The sequence below is a fragment of the Leuciscus leuciscus genome, assembly GCF_965113295.1.
Source record: "Leuciscus leuciscus genome assembly, chromosome: 12".
Classification (NCBI taxonomy): Eukaryota; Metazoa; Chordata; class Actinopteri; order Cypriniformes; family Leuciscidae; genus Leuciscus; species Leuciscus leuciscus.
The window spans coordinates 35104047-35126487 of record NC_138736.1 but is presented as its reverse complement, the minus strand read 5'-3'; the positions used below and the strand labels follow the sequence as shown (position 1 = coordinate 35126487).

The 22441-nt window shown below is 37.1% G+C and overlaps 1 protein-coding gene across 1 annotated transcript in view; it reads left to right on the top strand.

The window, feature by feature from the left end:
• The window catches only part of trappc9 (trafficking protein particle complex subunit 9), a 225794-nt gene that overhangs the window by 77145 nt on the left and 126208 nt on the right, over positions 1-22441 (top strand). Inside the window, exon 16 of the mRNA XM_082186163.1 lies at positions 18404-18556. Coding sequence (XP_082042289.1) covers positions 18404-18556 — 153 coding nt within the window. The remainder of the gene's footprint in view (positions 1-18403; positions 18557-22441) is intronic.

The following is a 22441-nucleotide window of genomic DNA, read 5'->3' as shown; positions in this document are numbered from 1 at the left end:
ATTACTGTTTTTACTGTATTTTTGATCAAAAACTGCAAATGTAGCCTTGGTTGCCATAAGAGGGTTCTTAAAAAAAAAAAAAAAAAAAAAAAAAAACACCCTTTGACCAGTATTGTATGTTTTTAATTTGGATAATTTCAGCCACAGTGTTTTAATTTAGAAGTTAATGCCATTTTTAGTGACCCACCACTAAGGTTTTTTAGGACAACTTATAATGTTAAAAAATACTCCAAAATACGCAGTTTTTACATACAAACTCCCCCTGAGAGGTGCATCAATTTTGGGCTTCAACTTGAAACTTAATTATACCATAGCATCCTTATGACATAGTCAACCAGTGGTTTATGCAACCCACTGAGTTGCTTCTTGAAGCCGTTTTGCACATGCCTATAATAAGATAATAATTTTGTGAGTGGTTTCCAGTGTGCTGTTTTGTTGTTGCTATGTTGTTAGTGGTTTTAAGCATGTTGGCATGGAGTTGTGGGTAGTTGCGAGGTGATCCACCCTCAAGTCTCCGTGATATTCTTGTCTCCAGATATGACTCTGGATCTTTCTGTAGTGTACGATTGTGGGAGTTTTCTGCCATATTTATTGTCTGGCAGGCAAACATTGCAGAGTTGCACTCCGAAGTTTAATAATTCAAGTTCAAATCAGTGACCTAAATTATGAGCAATAGTAATAGTGATGCTTGACTTGGTAAACACTACTAATAAATAAATAAATAAATAAAAGCACCAAAGTATGAATTACTATCACAAAATGGAAGAAATTAATAAGAGGGTGAATGCTGAAAAATATGTATTTTCCGAGGGGAATGATTTTGTGTTTTACTGTTATGTTTTATGTAAGAATGTCTGTTAAGCTTCAGCGGCTCTATCTGATGGGACATGATTTCAGAAATAAGAAAATAACGAATGTCTTTTCACACATCTCATGTTTTTTTGGGCAGCACCTTGATGTGTTTCTCTACATTCAGGAAACGAAAAAGAGAGAAGTTTGCTCTCGAAACTAGACAGATTTTCTTAATAAATGTAGTCTAAATGATTTCATTGTCATGTTCCTACTAATCTCAAAGAGCCGATGTTTTGACTATTGGCAGGTCTGGTCCACTTTGCTGGTTATACTGGCCAAGAATGGCCCACTTTGACAGGAAGGGTTGTTTTTAATTGCTTAAATCAGATTTGTTTGGGTCACACCTGGCAAAACCCCTGCAAAACGCTCCTCTGTGGTTTGCAAGCAGCCAAGAAACTGGATTTGAACTGCATTTTGTTGGTTATTAATGCTGAAAGATATGGATTAAGTGCAGCCCAGGAGAGCTTTACTAACTCAATGGAATATTTTCATGGCACGAATTTTCAAATCACCCTTAGGGTGAGTTCACACACATTTGTTTGTATATCATCTCTTTCTTTTGGGAATTGAAATGAGAGAGAGAGTGAGATTGAGAATCTCCTGAAGGCTGCAGTGGGACTATAAATATCATGTCTAGTTTCGTACTAGCGGTTGACATGGCCAATGGAAAAGAAACCAGGAGAGAGAAAAAATATCCATGAATCGTGTCCCATTCGGATCGGGAAATGTCAAAGCGCTTGCCGTCCCTGCTGTGCATAAACCAGGATCCCCAGACACTAACTAGCTCACCTGTCTGTTTCACAATTTGCTTTTTTATAACTAACCATTTCTAAACTTGAGAAATACCTAATGTCTTAGGAGCCAGGAGGTGCTTCAGTTAAGTTATTCAATTATCATTACTATTCATACACATTAATATCCATACAAATAAAGAGGTACCAAACGCCTCATCCTAAAATAGGAATCTTTTATATTATATATATATATATATATATATATATATTAATAAAGCTCATCTAAATGTAGTTAATTTTTTATATACTTTTTTATTTATATATATGTTTAGTAGTACATTTAATACTGAAATGCATTGACAAAAATAGTCAAATATCATAAAAATGTACTTTATTTTACCGTGTGTGTGTGTGTTTGCTGAATGCTAATTAACGTATAATTTCATTGGCTTAACAACATCTTAAGGGAGGGATGAGGAACAGGAAGTGGATTTAGACAGGAAATAAGAAGCCAGAAGCTGCTGTGGTTTAATTGAAGAAGGTATTTCTGGACAACAATGATTGAATTCTCATCAGGCCACTTACTCTCTACATGCACTTACTGTAGTCTTTCTTTTGGTCTTTATTTCTTATTGTCTCTCTCTGTCTTTCTTTTTTTTATCTCTCTCTTCTTCCATGAATTGCTCAAGTGAATTGTCCCCATGGCAAATGACCCTCATGTAGAAATCAAAGTGGTTCTTTATTGCGGCATGAAGCTAATGATGTTTTCTTCCTTTCCTCAACACTCACCACAATCCACAATTATCTTATCCTGTCTGCCTTTTGGGCCGTCTCATTACAGAAAACCTCTCCAGTGGGAGCGCAGAAAGACTTTTCCTGTTTTTTTTGTTTAGTTTTTTGTGTAACCATGGTATGGTACACCATTATTATTTTTACTGTGTTTGTCTTTACCTGCACTACAGTCGTTCACATGCTGGTGTTGAACTTAATGAAGAAGTTATTCAGTGCTGAGAGATGGGAAGATGTATTTCCAGGTTTGACTTTTTATTAATTGTATGTAAATATTCCCTTCATGCAGTGCAATTCTTTTCTTTTTTTTTTGTCGATGTTCTAAAATTTCTATAGTGAATGAGTAAACTATCCAAAGGATTCGGGCTGAATCATGAACCAATTCAGACTGAACCACCAAATGATTCTCCTTGAATCACCTCGACCGATTCAAATTAATTCACAAACTGATTCTAACCTATTTGATTACCTGTTTAACAAATTTATTGAAACAAAAATGGTTTAATTGTACTAATAAGACTCAATAGTGCTGATTCAACCATGATCTGCTTTAGACTGAACTGCTAAACTTTTCAAAATTGGCCTGATCCCATTCCGACTGGATCACAAACCGATTCAGTCTGAACTACAAACTGATTTGGACTAAACCATGAACCAATTCAGACTGAGCCACCAACTGATTCACCCTGAGTCACAAATCGATTTAGACCTTCAGTATTTGCTTGCCCGTTTGACAAACTAAGTAAAGCGAATCGACTCGAAATAATGATTTGGTCACAAATCAGATTATAAACATCTGGCAGAAAATACCGAACACCAGATCTGATTTCTAAGGTATTTCCAGGTAAATTGCAGTGTGAAAATGCCCTGAGTGTGTCTGTCTCTCACCTGACACGTTTAGTGAGAGGATCTGTCCATGTTCTCGCTTCTTAAGAAAGGGCCACTGTGACAGAAACAGTCAGCTTCTGGACATGTCTTTACCACATTTCTTTCCTTCTCACCTTCTTTCTTGTTTTCCGTCCTCTAGTGAGTCTCTACAGGTTCTTGAGCGCTCAACTGCAACCCAAGCTTGTTTTTCAGGCAGCCTAAAGGCAAAGGAACACACACACACACATAGCCGCTTTCCTCCATCGCCGGTAGAGCCAGAAACCGGCGTTGTATTTGTCATTGAATATGACTGAACAGAAAGCTGAGGAATGAGATACGGGGATGGACCGCATCCTGTGCCGCCCACAGCAGTATTTATTTATGCCACCTGATACAGAAACCTCCATACCTGTACCCATATGCCGCTATATTTCACCCCTGACAGCATGTTCCAAATGAAAAATGAGATTTCTCAGGTCTTTGTGATGTTGGAAGAAAACCTTTGTGAGGATTGCACCAGCGTTTTCTTTTGTTAGTTAACTTCAGTAATTACTTTGGCTGGAGTTTTCCTCTTTCGACTGAGCCCTGGCCTCAAAACTCATAACCTGATTTAGCTTTCTACATTGTCCTGTCTTCCTACGCGCATCAAAACAGCAAGAAGGGACGCAAGCATAAATCCCACTGTCAAACTTTATTTTCTATAAGCTCAGCATGGAGTCAGTCTCTCTGGGACGGACGTTTCTGCAGTGTGATGTGATGCAGCTTGACTGAAGTTCATTCCAGTCCGGTGGAGACACAAGGACGTGCACTTCACTTTTTTAGCCGTCCCCGTTATGATTGGCGTACTGTTACGCTGTCAAAACACGCACATGTGCTCACGTACGGGTCATGACCCACTGGTACTGGTCTCGACCTGGCTTCGGTGAGCAGATCTGTGAATCACCTGCAGTTTTGACTCTTGCCATCTCGATTATGTTCAAGTGTGTCGCTTCACTTTTGGTAGTTCCTTGTTTTCTTGCTTCATGTTGATTTTGTTTTCTTCTTCTCTTTTCCTTTGGGAATGCCTCAGTACTCAGTATGTTTGAGGCTTCATCTTAACCTTCTTTTTCAGAGTGGAAACATATTTTTTTCAAGCCAGGCAACAAGAATATGCACAGTAACTCTTTAGTTCAGTCAGTCAACATTAATTAATGCATTAGGTACCATTAACTAACATTTATTTATTTATTCATTTATTTATTTAGGCATTTATGCATGCATGCATTTATTTATGCATTTACACTTTAATTGATTTATTGATACATGTATATATTTATATATGTATTCATGCATACTTCATTTGTTACAAACATAAATTATCTAGGTTACTGTTAATTTATGTTCTACTATGCATTGTTAATTCATGTTTGTTCACAATGCATCAACTTTCGTTAATTAATGCAATTTAAAAATGTTAAAATGTATTCATATATGCAGAAATTAACATTAACCAACATTAATAAATGCAACAAAAAAAAGGTTCATTGTTATTTTATGTTAGCTATTGCATTAAATTTAGTTAAAAAATTATCCTCCTTGATATATAATCTATCTGTGAGTACATATGAAAGTGAATAGACTGTGAATAGAGATCTATTTAAGACTCAGAGGGCCCTATTTTAACGATCTAAAACGCAAGTGTCAAGCGCAAAGCGCAAGTAACTTTGTGGGTGGGTCTTGGGCACTGTTGCTATTTTCCCGGCGGGATAAATGCCTCTTGCGCCCGACGCAAATCTAAAATGGGTTGGTCTGAAGTAGCTTCATTATTCATAGGTGTGGTTTGGGCGTAACGTGAAATAAACCAATCAGGGCGTCATCTCACATTCCCTTTAAGAGCAGGCGCACTTGTTCTAAAGCGGATTCCTATTATAACGGCGGATTTGCCAGACGCGCGCCAGGAGCGGTTCACAGCCGAGGAGAGCAACGCTCTTGTCAGGGCCGTAAAACACAGAGAAGTGACATTGGGGATGGAGAAACCCACCCAAATTAGCTTCGGTTAAACAGGCGTATGATAATTTGGGTAAATGTGTAAGCTAGATGTATGCTTTTATAATAAATTATCTATCTATCTATCTATCTATCTATCTATCTATCTATCTATCTATCTATCTATCTATCTATCTATCTATCTATCTATCGTCTATCTGTCTGTCTGTCTGTCTGTCTATCTGTCGTAATCGTAAATAATGTATGATTTGCAAAAATGAAAACTGCTGCTTAGATGAGAGAAGCAAAGTGTTTGCGCGTTGTGCACACGCTACATTGATTATGGCCAAGCATGCGCCCTTAAAATAGCATAATGAACAACGCGCCACTGACTTTAGACTAGGTTTTTTCTGGTCAGTGGCGCAATTGTTTTATGGAACAGCAAAATAGCAAAAGGGATTGTATGCGCCGGAACACGCCTCCTTTTTTGCGCTGAACTGCCCAGGGAGCGCAAGTTCATTCCCTAGTTTAGCGACGTGCTTCTGTGGAGGGAAAAGCGCGCTTTGCGCGGGTGCAAAATAGGAATGATACATGTGTCGGTGTACAAAGTCAATTGCGCTGGGTGCAAGATAGGGCCCAGAATCTCTTTGATGATAAAAATAATAAAATGCATCATGGTTTCCACAAAAAATATTAAGCAGCATAACTGTTTTCAACATTGATAATAAACATTTTTTTCTTGAGCAGCAAATCAGCATATTAGAATGATTTCTGAAGGATCATGTGACACTGAAGACTGGAGTAATGATGCTGAAAATCCCATGATTAAATTACATTTCAAAATATATTCAAATAGAAAACAGTTATTTTAAATTGTAATAATATTTGACAGTATTACTGTTTTTTTTATCAAATAAATGAAGCCTTCATGAGCATAAGAAGCTTCTGCGTGTATTTAAATTATATTTTCAAACTCACCACACACAGTAAGGGGCAATAACTGCAACTGCTTTTATTGAAAGCCAGATGTTTTCTGAAAAAAAAAAAAAAAAAAAAAAAAAAGACACCTTGCACTTGAGGATAGCACATTGTGTTATAATTCTACAGTCAAAAAAAATTACGAAATCGCCCTTTTTTAGCTTAAGGTTCTAAAGCGTTGAAAACAAATTTTTAAACGGTAGTGCAACTCAAAACACAATACCCCCCCTTTCTTTTTTCTTTAGTTGTGTCTGCAGTCTGTACTTTATCTGCTGTTTTTCTTTTGTCATCAACCGTTTGTGTATTGTTCCACATTGGGTTTTTTGTGGTATCATCCACTTTCCGATTAGACCTCATTCTGACCACCTCAAACACTCCAGACCTGACCCAGGTTGCACTACATCCCACTGGTGAAATGCTGGGTCATGATAGAGCAGTAGATCAGCAGCTCTCTGTGGGCTGAAGGAAGCTTTGAACGCTGCATGCCCCTGTAGCTCCTGCCAGCACTCTTAATTAAAACAGATTGCCTGACGCTTCAGTTAGCTTAAACACTACTACTATTCTGCCTAGCCTAAATACTCTGCAGCATTAAGATGCTGACTAATGTTTCAAGGATGTCTGAAGTTCTTCCATTGCAGAAGAATTGTAAAATCGTTATATATTAGCACACAATCAGGACTTTCACATAACCTGGGGTTAAATGTCTTTCTCAAGAGCACAAATAGCACACAACCTTACCAACCAAGAATGAAAATGCTGAGCTCTCTTCACATTGTTTCAAGCTTTGTATTATTAGTTCTCGCATGTCTCATCGCTAATTGTTAAAAGCCATGTCTCACGAATGAGAGTTTTCATTGTTGCCTAAACTGATCCTCTAACTGCTACACCGCCCCACAGTGCACAACAGAATTGGTATGAAGCTCGGTAAAGGCTTTAACAGACTCTGGAGTGTTTCAAAAGACTCTGAAAGGATTCCAGAAAGGCCCGGGGAGCTTTCCTGTGCACTCTCCATCCATGTGCATACACAGATTTGCTTGTAAGAACTCTTGTGTGCGATGCACGCGCTGCCTTCAGGGGCTCAACCAGCATGTAGCGGTGGATGGTCCAATTAGGGCCTCTAATTACCCAGCGGTACTGTAATACTGGCTTCAGAGCCACTGTTAGGAGAAAAAGCTCGCGCTGCTCTTATTGTTGTTGTGGTCTAAGTGCTTTCATAATCTTAGCCGAACTGAAAGAAGCCATTAAAGTCACATCTCAGTCAGGATATCACTTTTGGTTCATATTCATCCGTGTTTTCTGAAGATAAAACACATTTATCACCAAATTGTGACCCCTAAGGTGTAGAGTCTTTGCTAAATGAGTTGTGTAACGTGTGTTTTATGCTTCTCCGTCTAGTTCAGGCTATTTTTACCACAGCACGTAAGAATGATTGGAAGAGTGTTCTGGATCAATGACGTCCATGTTTTAAATGTCACCCCTGATATTTTTGATACCGCTTGCTTTAGTCTCGCAGACCAATAAAAGTTATTTTACAGACGTTTCAGTTCTTAGTTTTATTATGATGACATTGTCTCTCATATCTTGGTCTAGCACTTAGAAATACTGCTAATAAAAGGCAGCAGAAGAATAATGTTAAAATTGTTTTGTAAAATGATACATTGTGTGGTGTTGATAAAGAATAAGCAATACGCTTACTAGAAAATACCAATCATTTTAACCAGTTTATGTGGTGAAAAAAAAAAAAAAAATTCGATTTTATTTTATTTTGTATTGCTTGCTAGCTAACATATTAAACACTATATTTATATAGCCCTGTGGCAGCACAAAAATAAACCCAGTGATAAAGCATTGATTCTACACCTAATTTGAATTCTTTTGCTCTTCATTTTGAAACCAAAAGCTTCATGTTTTTGCTGGAAGTGAAAAAGAGAAAGAAACATGAAAAACCCTGCCCAACATGTCCTATTTATTTGCAAAGTCTGAACTTCCCAAGATAACTTAGAGTCAGTGGGAGATTTTCAAACATACAGAGAAGATCTTGCATATTTGTACAAGGCTTTTGGAATTCTTGGAAAGATTGTGTTGGCGTCCAGAGACTCGTGAGGTCCTGGATGGAGAGGATTTGGATTTCTGATGTCCGTGGGTGGTTTTGGATAAAGGCCAGTGATGGATGTAGAAAGAGCAGATGGCTGTATGTCTGAACTAAAGGATGGAGGCCCACGAGGAGCAGCCAAGGTCACCATGAAGGTCACCGAATCTCACACAGACTGAGCCGTTTGGGTTTGAATTGGTGGGTGTTGGCTGCAGCACCTTTGAAACACTTTATCTCTCTCTCTCTCTCTCTCTCTCTCTCTCTCACACACACACACACACACACACACAGCGGTTGTTTTGCCTTGTCTGCAGCATGGTCTCCTGTAGCCCGCACAAGCAAACAATGAATAAAATATGAGCAGAGAGAGCTCTGATGAGACATCTGTGTACAAACACACGCACTATAGTTTCTCCCTCAGAAAAAGAGTGCAGAGAGACCAGTGGGCAAATGATGCATTCTTAAACTCATAATTTGCATGCTTATACTTTGCACTAGAATTTTATTATAGTTTAATAGCAATGAAAAGGTTCATACTTTTGAAAATATTTCCTTTCTTCTCTTTTAGGTTAATACATCTAAAAACTTGCATCTTAAAACTGTTGTGGCAACTTCAACCTTAGACTACTTTAAACTGATTTTTTTTTCTATCTATTATAAGTTAACAAGGATAGAAAGGAATTTAATTTCATGCAACTACAAAAAGACCTTGAACGTTTAAAAACAAAATCTTGTGAAGTTAATAAGTTTGAAGGTTTTATAGACCATGGATAGATGGATGGATGGATTAAGAAATGGATTGATAGACTGATGATGTATAGACAGATGGACATATCGGATAAACTAATAAATAAATGGATAGACAGGTAGATAGATGGATAGATGGTTGGATGGATGGTCAAATGGGCAAATAGATAGACAGATGGACAAAAGTATGGATGGATAGATAGATAGATAGATAGATAGATAGATAGATAGATAGATAGATAGATAGATAGATAGATAGAGCGAGCAGATGGACAAAAGTATGGATAGATAGATAGATAGATAGATAGATAGATAGATAGATAGATAGATAGATAGATAGATAGATAGATAGATAGATAGATAGATAGATAGATAGATAGATAGATAGAGCGAGCAGATGGACAAAATGATGGATAGATAGATAGACAGATAGATAGATAGATAGATAGATAGATGGATGGATGGATGGATGGATGGATGGATGGATGGATGGATGGATGGATGGATGGATGGATGGATAGAGCGAGCAGATGGACAAAATGATGGATGGATAGGTAGATAGATAGATAGACAGATGGATAGATGGATAGATAGATAGATAGATGGATGGATGGATGGATGGATGGATGGATGGATAGATAGATAGAGCGAGCAGATGGACAAAATGATGGATGGATAGATAGATAGATAGATAGATAGATAGATAGATAGATGGATAGATAGATAGATTGATAGATAGATAGATAGATAGATAGACAGATGGATAGATAGATAGATAGAGATATAGATAGATAGATGGATGGATGGATGGATGGATGGATGGATGGATGGATGGATGGATGGATAGATAGATAGATAGATAGATAGATAGATAGATAGATAGATAGATAGATAGATAGATAGATAGATAGATAGATAGATAGATAGATAGATAGATAGATAGATAGATAGATGGATGGATGGATGGATGGATGGATGGATGGATGGATGGATGGATCAGTCGTTCTACCCGTCTTTCTTTCTGACTCCATATGGTATTCAGTGTTGGCCTGGCTGTTTCTGTTTTTTTTTTTTTATATAGATGTATAATTTATGACCTTGGTAGTCGCAGTCTGTTTGATATCAAGCTGTGATTGATGGATGTCAGATTACATCATCTGTCAGACATTTTTGAAGTTAGCGATGATGCTTTTCCCTTTGACAGTGACATTTGCCGTGTATAACATATGGTGCAAGATCAGGCAACTGAACTGTTTAATTACTAAGTTTGCTCAAACCCTCACCCCAAGTATAAGTGCATTCTGATTAGACTTGATTATAGACTTATGACTTTCACCTGATAGAGAAAAAAAATCTAAGTGAAAAAGTCTGGTGGGCTCTTTTGACCACCCTAGCAACCATGTGGAACACCATAGCAACCACTCAGAACCAGTTGAGCCGCTTAGAAATTGTGTTGATGACTTTTGCGCTGGCAAACCCCACTCACATTTACTTCTTCTTTTTTTTTTTAAGTAGTGAAAATGTAGGCAGTGATCTTTGGGTTTGTATGTTGGAGAATGAGTGCGACAGATATCGATGTTGTATGGATCACAGCACGTGAAACTGTGTCCAGCTCTCCGTGAGAATCTCATGGCTGAAGCAGTGACCTTTCTCTGTCTAAGCAGGCAGACACACGTTTAGCTCAGGGGTTTAGATTTGTCCGCTGTGTGTGTGTGTCTCTTTTCTAGACCGGAGAGGAGTTCTTTCCGGGACAGTGGGAGATGATCAAATGAATGAGACTGTGTTGCTTTCACTTGCACTCACAGCATGACTCTGGATTTGCATGTTTTGAAGGAAATGACAGTCCTTGCAAAGAAGCAAAAATAATAATGTTGAAGTTTTAGATACTTTTTTTTAAGAAAGGTAGTGGATGTTGTGGGCTCAGACCTCTTTATGTGTGTATTTCTCCTCTCCATAGAACTGTTAGAGTATTATGTACTTAATCGCTGAAATGTTACATCTTCAAGTAATTTATATCATTTATTTAACGTGAATATTTCATTTTCATATTTTTTTATAAATATTGCCAGAGCTAAAACATTATTGTTGTTATTATTATTATTATTTAAAAATATTACTAGAACTAAAGCATTATTATTATTATTATTATATTACTTATAATGTATTTATTATTATGTATTATTATTAATACTTTTGGCATTTATTTTATTTTATTTTATTTTATTTTATTTTATTTTATTTTATTTTATTTTATTTTATTTTATTTTATTTTATTTTATTTTATTTTATTTTATTTTATTTTATTTTATTTTATTTTATTTTATTTAGCACACCCACAGATCATAAGTCTAGATTTTCCACTGTCTGGTTTGCATTGTATACTCCCAACCTTAAAGGCGATTAAAGTGAATGCTTGTTAAAAAAAATTATTAAATAAATCTAGTCAAGTCGTCACCTTTATTTATATAGCGCGTTATACTATACAGATTGTTTGTTTCAGAGCAGCTTTACAGTGATAACAGGACAAGGATGTATTTCAGCTGAGGTCAGCTTAGTGTTGATTCAGTTCTGTTGTAAATATCATCAATTATTAAATTAGTTGATTTCATATAAAGCAGTTCTGCAAATAGTACAAAACTGGATTTCTCAAAGTTAGCAAGATTGTCCTACTAAAAGAGCTTTTCAAGTCTATGCATTGTGTCTTTAAAACAACCAACAAATTATGCTTTGTTTTTTGCATCGATAGACCCGAGTTTTATTGAGAATTTGCTTGTTTCTCTTTTAAGTGCAGCTGGATTTGCAACGAGCTTCCACTGTGTGGCTGAATAAACAGTGTGATTTTAAATTGCCGGTCACGAGAAGTATATATATTAACAGCATCATTTTTAAATGGCAAACATTGTCAGTCCCAATCTGAGATTTTCACAGTCTAATCTTTAATGTATTATAAAGTTTATACTTTAGGCTGAAATTATGACGCAACAATTGAATGAAGTCTGTGGAAGTGGTTCGGGCTGAATTAATTTCAGTGTTTGGAGAGGAAGATGAATGAGAAGAGGAGGAATTTGAATCGAGTAATTCTGATGCTGGAGGAGTGAGGCATATACAGGCCGTGTGTCAGAGAGAAGAGAGTGTTGGAGTAATAATGTTTTCTTCATACGGATGGAGGATTATTATCATCATCATCATCATCTGTGTGCCTCTCACACACTCTCCTGCTCTGTTCCTGCTGTGTTTTAGATCTGATTCTCCCTATAGTCAGAAGGATTATCAAAGTTTTACTTTAGTTTGACAGTGTAGAGGCGTGTTAATAATTTGTGAAATCAGCTTTTGTTTCTTAGGGTTTCTCTTCTCCTCTCGTTCCATCTATCACTCCTAGAGGAACGCTGTCTCCATAAATGTTTCAGTCCAGAACTTTATTTAAAGCCTGTCAGTTTCTTCAGATTCTGTGTTTGTGTTGGAGGCTGTTGATCGACACAAGCAGCTTTTATCATATCATTTTAATGCCATGAATTTGCATCAAATTATCTATCTATCTATCTATCTATCTATCTATCTATCTATCTATCTATCTATCTATCTATCTATCTATCTATCTATCTATCTATCTATCTATCTATCTATCTATCTATCTATCTATCTATCTATCTATCTATCTATCTGTCTGTCTGTCTGTCTGTCTGTATATATATCTGTCTGTCTGTCTGTCTGTCTTTCTGTCTATCTATATGTCTGTCTATCTGTCTGTCTGTCTGTCTGTCTGTCTGTCTGTCTATATATCGATCTGTCTATCTATCTGTCTATCTACCTGTCTGTCTGTATATCTATCTGTCTGTCTGTCTGTCTGTCTGTCTGTCTATCTATCTGTCTGTATATCTATCTGTCTGTCTGTCTGTCTGTCTGTCTGTCTGTCTATCTATATGTCTGTCTATCTATCTGTCTGTCTGTCTGTCTATATATCGATCTGTCTATCTATCTGTCTATCTACCTGTCTGTCTGTATATCTATCTGTATATCTATCTGTCTGTCTGTCTGTCTGTCTGTCTGTCTGTCTGTCTGTCTATCTATCTGTCTGTATATCTATCTGTCTGTATATCTATCTGTCTGTCTGTCTGTCTGTCTATATATCTATCTATCTGTCTATCTGTCTGTCTGTCTGTCTATCTATCTGTCTGTATATCTATCTATCTATATGTCTGTCTGTCTGTCTGTCTGACTATAGATTTGTCTGTCTATCTATCATCTATCTGTCTGTCTGTCTATCATCTATCTGTCTGTCTATATATCGATCTGTCTGTCTATCTATATGTTTGTCTGTCTATCTGTCTATCTGTCTATCTATCTATCTATCTATCTATCTATCTGTCTGTCTGTCTATCTATCTATCTATCTATCTATCTGTCTGTCTGTCTGTCTGTCTGTCTGTCTGTCTTTCTGTCTATCTATATGCCTGTCTATCTATCTGTCTGTCTGTCTGTCTTTATATCGATCTCTCTATCTATCTGTCTATCTATCTGTCTGTCTGTATATCTATCTGTATATCTATCTATCTGTCTATCTGTCTGTCTGTCTGTCTGTATGTCTATCTATCTGTCTGTATATCTGTCTGTCTGTCTGTCTATATATCGATCTGTCTATCTATCTGTCTGTCTATCTGTCTGTCTGTCTGTCTGTCTATCTATCTGTCTGTATATCTATCTGTCTATCTATCTGTCTGTATATCTATCTATCTATATGTCTGTCTGTCTGTCTGTCTATCTATCTATCATCTATCTGTCTGTCTGTCTATCATCTATCTGTCTGTCTATATATTGATCTGTCTGTCTGTCTATCTATATGTTTGTCTGTCTATCTGTCTATCTATCTATCTGTCTGTCTGTCTATCTGTCTATCTATCTATCTGTCTGTCTGTCTGTCTGTCTGTCTATCTATATGTTTGTCTGTCTATCTGTCTATCTATCTATATGTTTGTCTGTCTATCTGTCTATCTATCTATCTGTCTGTCTGTCTGTCTGTCTGTCTGTCTATCTATATGTCTGTCTGTCTATCTATCATCTGTCTGTCTATCTATCATCTATCTGTCTGTCTTTCTGTCTGTCTGTCTGTATATCTATCTATCTATCTGTCTGTCTGTCTGTCTGTCTATCATCTATCTGTCTGTCTGTCTGTATATCTGTCTGTCTGTCTATCTATCATCTGTCTGTCTGTATATCTATCATCTGTCTGTCTGTATATCATCTATCTGTCTGTCTGTCTTTATATCTGTCTGTCTGTCTGTCTATCTATCATCTGCCTGTCTGCCTGTCTGCCTATCTATCCAATCATATCTATCTAGACAGACTAACATTTATATGTGCACTTAAATTGTTTTTCTGCCACCAATGCCAGTTGAATAAAAATGTACAAAGGAATTCACAAAGTTTTCCATACTGTATGTTTTCAGCTCTCAAACTTCTCAGAAATGTTCAAATCCTCCAGAAATGTGCTGGTCAGTGTCTTGTTTCTCACCTCTGTTTAACACATGAGACAGCAGAACTCTGTCTCCTAGCAACGGCTGTACCGTGGTGAATTATGGTCACTGCTCAGCTGTTTATAAAGCCGACTCGCCCGTCTACGCGCTGGTTTTAGCATTCACTCGCACAGATTTATGAATTATTGAATATTTGTGTCCCCAACAAATTAGTGTGGAGAGCTTGAGCTGTGGGTCTCACTCCTTTTCTTCCTCTCCTTGGCTTTTGGGCTTGGGTTTTTCAACTCATTTTGAATAATTTAATTGTACACAGAGGCTATTTTCAGACTGTATATATGGAAATTAGTTTCACATTTGAAAGTCTCAACCTTTGAATATCTTTCAAAGAATCCATGCCTTGGAAGCTCTCCTCTTGGCAGCTTGGGAACATAAAGTAAGCGTGACTGTTTTTTTCTGTTTGGTGACTCACAGAAATTGGGAGATAAACATAATAAATGGTTGAAAAAGATCCCTGTAAATCATGTAAAGCTAGCCAATCTGAGATTATGATTTTGGAAAGCTCTGTTATTATGCGCAATATGCTTCAGATGATCCATGAGCGGTCTGTCATCATGCCGCCTGAAACCCGAGACTGTATGAAATCGCTGTTTATATGCTAATATGTTTGGGAAATCCAATTTAATTTGGTTTAATTTGGGAAATTAAATCTAGATAAAAGCACTGGAAAAAATGTCATGCCTTATTTTTGTGTTCTTAACTTAGTTCCACAGGTTCTGTATCCTCATTAGCCGCGTGCTAATTGTGAATACTGCCTTTTGCGGAGACTTCGGCGGTTAAGCTCATGGTTTGAGATCCCCAGGCTCCCAGAAACAGATTGTAGCGTTGGCAGCCGTGTGGTTCGGGATGATGTAGTCTGCTGTCCTGATCCGTCCAGGACCGCTGCCAGGAAGAAGCCCTGCAGGATGACGCCTCACAGGCCCCGGAGCGCGTTGTTGTGGAACAGGGTTTAACATCTGTCTGGGTTGTTTATTTCCATCCGTGTTGTTCTGAAGAGAGGATCATGGCTCTCGAGAGACAGCTAGAATAGATAACCGCCAGAGGAAGAGCAGACTCTGAGAATTAAAACACTAAAACTGTTGATCCAGTTTAATATTTGTGTACTTGTCAGTGTAACTGTTACCATAATTAGTGGACAAAGCAGTGAAGAAAAGTTCAGTGTAAATGGTTGTTTGATTTAGCCGAAATCTTTAAATACACTACCGTTCAAGTTTAGAGATGGTGAGATTTTTCAATGCTTTTGAAATAAGTCTTTTCTGCTCACCAAGGCTGCATTTATGTGACCAATTAATCAGTAAAAACAGTAATATTGTGAAATAATATTTCAATTTAAAATAACCATTTTCTATTTTGATATATTTTAAAATGTAATTTATTCCTGTGATGCAAAGCTGAATTTTCTTCATCATTACTCCAGTCTTCAGTGTCACATGATCCTTCAGAAATCATTCTAATATGATGATTTGATGCTCAATAAACATTCATTATTATTATCAATGCTGAAAACTGTTTTTGTGGTGATACATTTTGTCCAAAATTCTCTGATGATTTGAAAGTTCAAAAGAACAGCATTTATTTGAAAGAGAAATCTTTTGTAAAATGTAAAAAAAGTCTTTACTTATCTGTCAATTTTGACCAATTTAATGCATCATTGCTGAATAAAAGTATTATTTAAAAAATAAATAATAATTTGTACTGACCTTAAACTTTTGAACGGTAGTGTATATACCTTAGTAATTCACTAAGAATTAATTCTATCTTTTATTTGTATCCTTTGCTTTAGCACCTGATTCTCTAAATACATTATGCAAAGCATGAATCATGTCATGATCACTGCAAAATATATATCCTTTTAATTAAATCTCATTGACCTACAGCTTTCTATTTGGTATAAAAGCACAATGCTGATTGTGTCGCATCATGAATCTGACGCATTCTATAATGCATAGAAATAAGGCGTGTTCAACCCCCAAATAATAATTTAAATATGCAGTTAATATTTAAATAGAAGCTCATACCGGTTATGTTGGACTGCAGGTGGAATGTTAAAATGTAAATTTTACTCACCTTTATATGCTATATGTTTTCAGAGATATGTAAGAGAAACTGTGATTGGTTGGTCTGCATGTCAATCACACAATCTCCTCCTAAATGGGCGGTTCTTGGCCGTGTCATATTAAAAGTCAAGCGTCAATAGACTCTTTTGTGACTAGAATCAAGGCTTTGTGTTTGTAGACCTGAGGTTGGAGTTATTATGGATCAGTTCTTCCACTGCTCATAGACACTAGAGTGTAACTTTCAGTCTGTTTATGCTAAAACACACATCTGGTTTGTTAGCGTTCACCCTGACCTGGTCAAACCCTTCATCAGGCCTCAGACAAAGTCAGTGTCAGTGCATTGATTCTGAAGTGTTTTCCCGTTGGATCTCTGATGACCGCCATTGTAATGTCGCCCCTAATTCATGCGTTTTGGGGTCTTTGATGTGGAAAATGAAAATCAAAGCTTTGATTCATAAGGATCATGTGTCTGTAGGGCAGACGCCTCATTTAAACGCTCACAGACGTGTTGTGCAGCAGTAATTTGACTTCGTTATTTGGCCTCTGTCTATTATTCATCCACAGTGAGGTTTGGGAGCTCTTAGCATCTGATTAAAGCTTTGAACAGGCGCTTCGTGTGTCTTCACACACACACCGGGAGACGACGAGAAGAACAGAGAGAGCGAGTCTGAGAGATTCTTGTTACGCACAAGGATCAAACTCTCTATTGTGCTTCTCCTTAGGTGGCAAGTTTAGGAAAAACATTGAAAACAAGTAAACAGAACCTGAACAACATAGTACAGTGGCAGTACAGGCATTGAATGATTCATATAGTCATTGAATGATTCATATAGTCATGCATTGTTACTGACACTGTACTTTAGTGAATGCCATGGTACTCCACTGTACATGTCCGAAAACATTAGCCTAGTAATCCAGACCTTCAACTGAAAGTTTAATGGTCTGGCATCGACTAATGAAAATCGGCCAGCTCGAGGGGCGGCACCAAGCATGCATTTGAAAATCTCACTGCACGCAGTTGGATAACACTACGACCAATCACAACAAGCCCCATATGCTTAGCTACCAGCGGAGCTAACTGGTAGATTAGACTCTTGCCGTATCCGGTCGGCAAAACAGGAAAAACGCCCTTCTTGCAAATGAACGATTCGAGCGCCGTCTTCTGTTCCTGTTTTAGATAAAAAGCCAAGTCTAACTCGTTCATTGTAGCGGCCAAAGCCGTTTCAAAAACTGGTGTTCATCCATAGCCATCTTGCAATGTTTACTAATGACTTGGACGTCACAGCGCTGTCGGCATCTGTTTAGCTCGCCTCTGGCCCCCCTATATCAGATAACCCGATGTGATTGGTGCAGCTCGGATACAAGGGCATATTTAATGAGCATCATTACTCAATGCCAGAGTAAACTCGCTGAGCAAATTCAACTTGTGCTCTCACGAGATTTCCAGGGTACGAAAACATAGGAGTAGTTTTTTTTTTGTCTTCAATAGGGGGTCTGTGGCTGTACTGCAGGGACTCCATTCACTCAGGGGCACTTCTATAATGATCATGTTTCATAATTTTTTATTAAATTAAAACTAATTTTTAAGTCTTGCAACAGAAGAAAAAGTATTATAAATAATAACAACTTGAAAAATATAAAATAATAATAATATCCATTTTAGTACTTGTTTATTTCTTAAACTGGAGTTACTTTATATATATATATAAAAAAAAAATGTAATTCCATTATTTAAAAGAATTCCTGTTTGTCCCAAGTGCTGTAAACAAATATGTCCGTTTGTTCTGCATTACAGAGAAGCTGTTTGGCGAGTTTGTGAGCTGGGACCTGCAGGACGCCCTCTCCCACCTGCCTCTGAAATCCGGTCAGTCCGTCTCCATCCCTGTCAACATATCCACCAAACTGGACTTTTCTGGTCAGGAGAACCTGTTACACGACCTGAACGACGGTAAACATCCACACCAACACATCGCAAAAACAACATCATTTGGGTCCGTTCTGGTTTGTCCCGTCCAATTTGCGCTCAATTTCTGCGAGTGCATCACCACAGCCATCACACTATAATCAAGATGGGCCTGATTGCTCTCTTATAGAAGAAAGGCAGAATTCACTTTGCCCTGTTATGGTAGGTCAGATCCAAGGGATGTGATTTGAAATGGTGTCTGCACCACCTCATTTCACATTCAACAGAGACATCGCTTGAGCTGCCGTCTCTCTTCTGTATTACACTCTCCGTCCCCTCTGCCCTCTCTAGTTCCTCTCTAGATTCATATCTGATTCCTCTTCACATCGTGTTCCTTTTGGCTGTTTCCTGGCTATATTACACTTATACCTTCTTCCTTTTTTGTATCACCTCTCAGTTTAATACACCTCTCATGCTCGTTGAAGGAGAGGAAGGACAAATCACCATTATCTGAGATGTTTCTCCTTGACAGCAGATAAAATGGAGAGCAAATTTGCTTACTGTCATGTCATACTTTTTTTCTTCAGTAGACCTGTCATCGTTCACGTGACTACCGTTTAATAAATTTTTTGAACAAAATTAATACTTTTATTCAACATGGTTAACAACATTAAATGGATCAAACGTGACAGTAAAAACATTTACAATGTTGCAAAAGATTTCTGTTTCAAATACATGCTGTTCTTTTGAACTTTCTATTCATTAAATAACCCTGAAAATATGTATAATTATCCACAAAATGTTTTTAACATCGATAATAATCAGAAATATTTATTGAGCAGCAAATCATCATATTTCTGAAGGATCATGTGGCACTGAAGTCTGGAGTAATGAGTAATGCCTCACAGGAATAAATTACATTTTAAAACATATTCAAATAGAAAACAGTTATTTTAAATTGTAATAATTTTTTCATAATATTACTGTATTTTTGATCAAATAAATGCAGCCTCTGTGTGCATAAGAGACAAAAACATATTTTTGGGAGAAAATGTTCTTAAAGGAAAGTTGAATCAATCTCAAAAGATGAAGTGAAATTCTCAATATGACATCAAACATTGCACATCCAATTCTTTCAAGATCAAATGATCTGAGCTTCTATTCACGTCAATTTTATAGCTTTTTATTCTTACTGCATGTCAACAGAATTTTTAAGGATTTTTAGAATAAACATTTGAGAGAAAGTTTATATGCCATGCATTTGCAACCTCTTCTGAGCTCCTTAAGACCAAGCTCTGAGAATTGGAAATGTCCTCTAGGTCTGATTGTCTGATTGTATGCACATGTTAATATGAATGAGACATGAGGAGAGCAGACTGTAGCAGACGAGTGGTGCCGTGCGTTTCTGCTTGAATTACGAACAGGTGCAAGATGAACAGCCTCCTTCCTCTCTCTCCTCTCCAGGGCCGCTCAAATGTTTTAATTATTGTTGAAATAATAATTTCTCTGAATTAGTCTGATAAGACAGCTTAAATCCCGTCCTATTAGCGCAGCATGTAGAGGGCAGTGAGTTGTAAACATTGCTGATGTTATCGCAGGTGCTAATACATTATTGCTGTTATTTAGCGGTAATATTTGCACAGTTTGACATTCGTTTTCTCATCATGGTGGTTTGTAAGTGTATAAGCAATTAAAAAAAGATCAAAGCAAGTCATTCAAATTGTAAGTGTTTGATGTGGCAATTCCTAATCTCTGATTGGCTCCTCATCCTTCTCTCCATTGTGATGTCATAATGGAATTCAAGACATCCACAATGTCGCATAGTTAGTATGGAGCGGCTTCCGGGCGGTTTTAAAGTCAGTATCAGGGATGTGATTTTTCCATATTTAGAAAAAGTTTCAGAACTACAATATGACCCACGGGAATATCTTAAATCTGAGGGAAAAAAGGTGGATATTCAGCATTTCTAACATGCATTTAAAAATGCAACGTGGCATTTTTATAAAAAAAATTAAAAAATAATGATATATATATATACACACACATATAAAATAAATATATGCAGTTAAATAGTAAGAATATTTTGAAATAATTATTATTATTGTATAGTCATCATTTATTATTATTATTATTATTATTAATAATAATAATTAATAGTCTCATTGAATGTGGAAAAAACTGGGGTTTTATTCGTTTTGGATTTTTTGAAGTTAAATGAATATATTTGTTGTAACCAGCCAGGCACTAACAACCAATTAAATAAGTGAATGAGTTGTTAGACTGATTCAGATTGGCAGAGTGAGTTCAATTAATCTGATTCATTAAAAATAATTTGTTAAAGTTAAACATACCATACATTTCCTTCCTGTTCCCCTTTCACTATTTCTTCCAGCTCTTTTTCTTTTCCCCTTTTATGTCTCAGTGTCTGTCTCCATCTCTCCTGTCAGCATAACTCAGGCTGTGAGGGTGGTGATGTCATCGCTGTGATGCAATGCTCTGTCTGTCTCTCTGGAGGCCGCTGGGTTCAGTCCGTACGAGAGTTTCTTTAACACGCTGCTCCATTCGTTCGTTCGTTCATTCATCCGTCCTCTATAAATCGTCTCCCCATCAGAGAGAGGCAGAGCGCGAGGGCCAGACATTCAGACTAAACACATTAGTCCCTGAATGTTAAAATGTCAGCGCAAGAACAACATAATGAGAGAGGAGAGCGGCTCCATTAAGGCAGACGACTCCCCCCGCTGAGAGCGCGCTGGAGGTAAACGTTTACCCTTCATGCAGGACGTCAGCCGACCGCTGAGCCCTGGTGCGGATGATGTCACGGCATCATGGGGATGAACTCACTAGCCTCATTGGGTAACGCCTGGCTATCACTGAGCGCCGCGTTTTCAGGGTTCAGTGTGATGCGGCCCGCTGCGTTTTACTTAAACAAGGAAATAAATGACGTCTGTTAAACATGGACTGCTCAGGACGTTCATTAGGCGGATCGTTTGAGTTGATACTGAGCTCCTTTACTATATTAGTCCCCCCCGTGGAGACTTTTTTATTTATTTCACTTATACTTTAAAAGGGTCAAATTAAAATATGACAGAAAAAGGATCAAGACTGCAATGCTAGTAGGTGTTGATTATATTTTTGATGTAGTCTGTCTATCATCACACTCCCATTCCACTTTTTTTTCGAGGCCCCACCCTTACAGAGTGACGGCCCTTCTCAGTCTTGTCATTTGTCATTTGTCATCTGCTCTTAAGCTCATTTGAGATTTGTATTGCAAGTTTTGTGCAGAACTGATTACTGGTGATTTAAGAATGCTGTCTGACTTTATGTGACATCATGCAGGCATATGCCAAAAAAACTGTATTGCCCTGCCGGGCGATTAGCTTTGGAAATTTTGGTCGTGTGGCAGTATTTTTTTAAATATGTCAGCATGGTGTCACATGAAGACTAATGAAGTCATGGAAACTAAAATGTTAGTCTGTTAACTCTATTATCATATTTAATGTGTGATTATTTTATTTTATTTTATTTTATTTTATTTTTTTATTTTTTTTTATTTTTTTTTATTTTTTTTATTTTTTTTTTTATGACAAAGATATATATTTTTTTTTTTATGACAAAGATATGCTATATTAAATTATTATTATTATTTTTAACCTTTAAGAACTGTATTATTATTTTGCATTATTATTCAACCTTTAAAGGTGCTGTATGAAATAAAAAAATAAAAAATTATTATTACTGAGAGTTAATGCCCGACGAGGTGTCCATTATCAGGTATTAATGGGCATTAACCCGCTTATACCATGGTCACTTACGAAAGAAAGAAATATTTAACCAATTAATAATTAGTAAAAATCGTGAGGGTTTTTATTTATTAAGTCGAGCGCACTATTTAATATCTCCCGTATACAGGCGTTGCCAAGCAACGTGGCT